The sequence below is a fragment of the Boleophthalmus pectinirostris genome, unplaced genomic scaffold (genome assembly GCF_026225935.1).
Source record: "Boleophthalmus pectinirostris isolate CB_2022bp ecotype Guang Dong unplaced genomic scaffold, ASM2622593v1 HiC_scaffold_16, whole genome shotgun sequence".
In the NCBI taxonomy this organism is placed as follows: Eukaryota; Metazoa; Chordata; class Actinopteri; order Gobiiformes; family Gobiidae; genus Boleophthalmus; species Boleophthalmus pectinirostris.
Window position 1 is genome coordinate 14,144,905 of NW_026571095.1, and position 6,136 is coordinate 14,151,040.

Consider the following 6,136-nt stretch of genomic DNA (forward strand, 5'->3'; position numbering starts at 1 on the left):
CTATGTTGTTTTTAGCTCTAATGAATTTACCCTCACATGTTATCTTTTTCCTGTAGTGTCTGCTATTTGCTTGTCTCCATGGAGATGTTATGGCTTTGGTTGGAATGTTCCACAGTATGGCATTAAACTAATCTATCTCCATGAAAACAATCGTGTGACTGATAAGCTTTGGGAAGAGGTGTTCCCAGTCACTGCGCTGTAAGAACAGGCCCACAGACAGATATCTGTGGGCCCGGGGCAAGAAGCCTCACGTGGGTCCCCTCTAATATAAATTAATAGGCAAACAGTCCAATTCTGGGCCCCTGAAACCCTAGGGCTGGGGACAGTAATAGCAATAAAAGCATTTGCATTTGAATATGTACACACTGTATTTTTCGGACTACAAGTCACACTTTTTTTCATGGTTTGGGTGGTCCTGTGACTTATACTCTGGTTCAACTTATATAGTAAAATTTTCACACTGACAGCTGCGAGAGGGTGCTCTAGGCTTGTGTGTCAGTATCTGCTACTACTTCTGGACCACTGTCACTTGGCACCCTACTATGCACGTCTCCTGCAGAAAAAGCCACTGTCCTGCTGCAAATATGAAATATGCAGTCGAAAATGGTAATCAAGCAGCAGAAAGAAAGTTTGGAATGAGCAAGAAACTTGTGAGGGACTGGCGGAAAGTGAGGATGGAGAACACAGCGTCATGACAACTGGGAGGGTGCGCCGTGCAACTTTCCTGGAAGTCATTGGATGGATCGATAAAGCCTGGATTTCAGTGACAACTGAAACCGTCCTGTTGGGAATCAGAAAGGCCAGAATAATTCTAACTGGAACTGATGCTGAGTCTGACAACAGCCGTAAAGAAGAGAAAGCGGCGCTCTGTTTACCTCTGGAGGTCGCAGAGTTGCTCAGAAGTGACACCAAGAATGAAGAATTCAATGGATTTAGTGATTTGGAGTGGGATGGAGAGTTTGGTAAACTTGTTATGTTCTGTTGTTTATCCTATAGTCTGAAGAACTGTTAATATGTTACTTTAACAGGCTGGAGTTCTCTATTCTATTGTTATTACCATAACTTGCCTTTCAAGGTGAAATGTCAGTTCCTGGTCTCTGATGACACTGAGTGAGACTTATATATGTTTTTTACACATTTTTTTGACTGGTGTGACTTGTTCTCTGGAGCGACTTCTAGTCCGAAAAATACAGTAGATACATATATGGCTCTTTTAATTCCATAGAGTGGAACATCGCATTGCATCGCAGGTGGTGGACTCCTCAGCAGGAAAGTTCAAACTGCATCTTTAACCACTGCACTCGAAATGTGGTGATTCAAACAAAAATACAGTGTACAATCTTTGAAGTAAGTTGTTGTTATGCTGTATACATGGTTCCTGACATGTCTTGAGAACAATAGGCGAATGAAGAATTGAGGAGCATAGCCAAAAGGGAAAAGAAAACAATGCATATATCCACCCTCAAGAATTTTCTAAAGAACTGATGACCAAGGCAGTTGTTATTCCTCCCACTCACCTCCAGCCTGCTCCCTGCTCCCTCCTCACCAATCCCTCTTTCCTTTTGGCTTTGGCCTCTGTGTGCTCGGTACAGTACAGTAGATGCAGCTGTGGGGATGGGCAACAGACTCCCATGCACTTTTCATTTTTCATTCTTACATGGTATTGAAAATGTGATTTATAATATAATAAAAGTTCTGAAAAGAGTTACTACTTGTATTCATTAGGGGACAGTGAAGATTGATGACTGTTTTTAATACCTTTTATGGTTCAACTTTATAATAGCCACTCCTTAATTTGCCTTAATTAAATATGAGCAAAGACTTAATTCATAAAGAAGAAATCATTTATTAAAGTGCCCCTATTTAGACTGAGTGCTTCTCTCAAACCGAAAACACTCAGTTCCACCTTGTCATGTCATGTTGTAAAACAGGAAGTGCTCCAGTGTGTTTTTAAACTCTGTACACCTTCACAAGAATCATTTGGATAATTTCAGCCTGGAATTGCCAATCTACAAAAGTGAAAAGGTAGCTGTTCACTTGAAAACTACCGCTTCATCACAAGGTGGAGCAGAGAAGTTTGAGCTTTGGAGATGCTGACAGACAATTACTCAAAAATATGGGAATGAAACAAAACATATTTCCAGGTATGTTTTTGATCAGTAACTACCTAAGTGGGTAAGGTATTAATGAAGTAGTTATTTAACTGAATCATTTTTATTAAACTATTGGTTCATGATGATTTTAGTCTTGGTTCATGCTTTATTAAGACTTTATTAAGTGTCATTAGGTAGTGGAATTTTATAAGTATATTTCTATGAGTATTTCTTAACAAAAATGTAGACACTAGAATTACTACATGATTCAAGACAAATGTAAAATAAAACCCCTCATCACCCTTTTGGTACCATTTGTTCTGCTTAAATTAGAACAGATGGTTATTTTTGCGATAAGAAATCTTGATTGACCTTGAACCTTCTTTATAATAGGATTTTATTCAAATCATATTGCACCATGGTCTTCTAATCCTTCCCCAATACATTGCAGACTTTACTGTCGTTTATAATTGCTTATTCTGTTGGGTTTCATTAATTAGCTGGTGCTCATTTAGTGTGAAATATTAATGTAATCCTGACTATTCACATGCAGCCAATTTCCACCCAAATCACAAGCTTTGGATTTAGAATAAACAATACATTTGTTTTGTCGACAGAAAAAATGAATTGTTATAATGAGCATTTGCCTTACTCAGGAGTTTTGCCAAGCCCCCAAAACAATCAGTACAGTACATATGCATTCAGACAAGCCCATGTTCACAAACTGGATAGGTTCAAAGGCATTGTCAGTGAAAGACAGAGGGAACTGTTCCTGTTTATGGGGTCATTGTTGTCACAGTATAAACTATTTGTCCATTCGGCTGTTTCTTAAATGTATTTACAATTTGTGCGATAACATAAACTGAGAAACAATTCCAACTGCACTGTAATTCAGCCAAACTTGTTACGAGCCAGTGTATTTTGGCTGCAAGTTATAGGTCCAAATGCAAAGATGTGTAGTGTTTTCACCATGAAAACATTTCTAAATTTGGAGGAAAGATCTCAGCAAACATACTTGTAGATGCACTGAGCTTTACATACAATGCAGAGATCCTCATTCATAATAGGATTTTATTCGAATTCTAATCTTGCACCATGTTCTTCTAATCCTAAATACAATTTATTTTTCAATGCAGAATCATTTCTTAGTTTCTTTTACTTCACTGTGTGGTTTTGCTACTTTTGATAACGTTCAAGAGTACTGATACTTGGCTAAATCAGTATCTAATGTTTTAGTATCTAAGTATCTGGGTATCACATTTTTTTGATAACTCTTGGTCCATGTTAACGAAGGCTTACAGTCAAAATAAATACTGCACCAAAGCATCAAATAAGAATCAGAGCATTGAACCATGTACTGTTAAATTATTTATATCATGGCATGTATCTTTGTATTCATTGTACAAGCAGCATTATTATTAGTGTGTATCTTTATCTTGGTTTAGTTCTACAACTAGCACCATTTTGCACAATTATATGGTTAAAAAAAAGAAGATAAAAACGTTAATAGGATATCATCCATCAGCTTTGCCATAATTGCTTAATCTGAAATGAAACCTGACCTTGATAATGATAAGATCACACTACTTAAATAACATTATACTATCCAGTTAAAACCAGTCTTTCAGATCACTGGCCCTGACCTCTTTGCGTCTGTCTGTTGCAGCTCATGTGGACGTCTCGAGTGAAGGGCCTTTGGGGAACCAGCCGAGTGGCGACAGGCTGCCCGTCAAGCCCGTCAAGCCCGTCATGCCCACATCGGTGATGGTGATCAGGGGCTCGGCCACATCTCTGCGGCCCCTTCCATGGAGCTTTGCACTGCTCCTCGCTGCACTTTGCTCACTGTTGACCTTATGCAGGCTGTGAATGCTACTGTCCCAATACCCCCCCGCCCACCCACAGGAAGGAAACCGCTTACACTTTTACACATTTTCTCAACTTAACGAAACAAGAAGTCAATAAGCTGACGGAGGACAATGTTGACAGAGACTTAAGATGTCATTTCGCATAAAACAAAGAATGAGTAGACATACATGCGTACTCATCTGCATTGAAATCTGCTGCTTTCACTGTTTCAGGTAATTGCAATAAACGCTTTACTCACATATATAAGCGCTTTATGGTTTAAACCAGGACTACATTCTTAAAAGTACACCCACTTTAAAACTGTTAAATCCACTGGTTCGTTCTGCTGCCATTTTCCCCTTGTGCTATCACTGCACAGCACCATTCTCCAGTAAGGCGGAAGAATTCAAGTCATTTTCTTTGGGGGGATTATGAGGAATGCATGATGGATTGATAGAGGAAACCTGCGCGCCTGAAACCGGAAGAGTCAACGTGATAAACTCTAATGACTTTGTACCTTGGCAGGGATTAGAATGTAATGAGTTCACTGGTAGAGCATGGCACACTGGCACTGGGTGTAACTGTATATAGGTAGAGAGATTTGATGTATGAAGAAAATTTGCCAGTGTTTTTTATGTGTACAATTACTTTGAGAGTGCCTGCAAAGCCTTCAGACGTTTCACTGTTATCATGAGAAAACCAGGTATGCACACATGGTCATAAGAAGAAAAGTGCCAAAATTCAAAGTGGTTGCTGTCTCTTTGGAGACGTTTTGTGCGTTCGATTTTCTTTTGCTTGTGGAATGGCACACTAATGCATGTATAACCCTGGTAAGCAAGATTCAAAATTGACTGACAAAAGAGCAAAACATTTTTGATCAAATTTTGGGCCATTTCATTTTTCAATCATTTCATTTCCAATACTTTTGTTAAAGGACACCTATTATGCAGAATTGGCTTTTTTGGTCTTGTAATCATTCATACCTGAAGTTGTACTTTAATCCATTTATCCCATTTTTTTACTCTCTCTCTCTGAACTCAATGCTCCATTCACACTTTGCCCAGATTGTTGTATCATAGAGTAAAATCTTTACTTCTCCTACACTTGTAAAGACCATAAGCAATCTCTGGATTCGCCCTACAGTCATCCTAAAGCTTTCATTTATTTTCTCATTGTTCATTCACATTACTGACAGCAGAGGGAGTTTCAACGCTTAAATTCTTCACTGGAAATGAGGTGTAGTTTATAAAGAGTGTTTTCCAAATATTACCAAAATTACTCAGAAACTACTAATAAATACTAATCCCAAGCTGACAAAAAGCAGGTTTAAAAAGGAATTAAAGCCACATGAATGCATAATATGTGTTCTTTAACCGCAGACCTATACCAAGGCATTAGTCTAAGGGGTAAATGCTATGTTCATTCAACCATAAAACCCTTGTATTTCATTGTGGTACATTATTAATGCTTCTTTATTGTCCCCATATAGTTTGAACATCTCCATCTACTCCACTGTCCACTGATTCTGACAATCCAAAAAATGCATTAAGTTTTACATAGAGATACATATCATATATTTATTTTCTATTTCACAAAAATCATTGATGACCTCTAAGACTGAGTGAGTGCAATCGCCAAATGTGAAGTCACAGATATGCATAATAAACAATAAGCTAACTAACTTCCAAATGTTCCCAACTGGAAATCCCATCTTTTACAATATTGAAAGAATGACCCTTATTAAAAACTATGCAATGTCTTCAGCTTTGCCAATGGAACTGTGTCACATGCTTTGTTTTCTTGTAATTCACTGGTGCTTAACCTACTCTCAGCTCTCTCAGCCATACCCACCACCTGTGTATAAATGTACATATTTGAAGTCACTTGCCATTGTTTTGTGTCTTATTTTCCCCTTTTTTTGTATTGGTATTATCCAGTGTCGCTGAGCTCTATTAAAAGTGCTCTGCTTTTTTCCTCGTCTCAAATCGTCTCTTTGAAACTCGTCGATTGAACTGAAATTGAGTTTTCCATTTTGGTTTAGTTTTCAGTTAATCTTCTCTCTTCTCTCTCTGCTGCACTATTCCACAAAAATAAGTAGTACATCTGGAGAAAAATAAGGATTTGGGGGAGGTTATTGATGTAATAGTTTTATTTAGATCTTTTTTTTTTTTACTAAATTGTGTACATGAATTATAGCT

The 6,136-nt window shown here is 38.0% G+C and overlaps 1 protein-coding gene across 2 annotated transcripts in view; it reads left to right on the forward strand.

The window, feature by feature from the left end:
* Positions 1 to 5,911, forward strand: part of gpc5c (glypican 5c) — a 70,987-nt gene extending 65,076 nt beyond the window's left edge. For both annotated transcript variants that reach the window (XM_020923388.2, XM_020923396.2), the window contains one exon: positions 3,760 to 5,911. In XM_020923388.2, the coding sequence (XP_020779047.2) occupies positions 3,760 to 3,959 (200 nt within the window). In that variant the 3' untranslated portion in view covers positions 3,960 to 5,911. The remainder of the gene's footprint in view (positions 1 to 3,759) is intronic.
* The last annotated feature ends 225 nt before the right edge of the window (positions 5,912 to 6,136 follow it).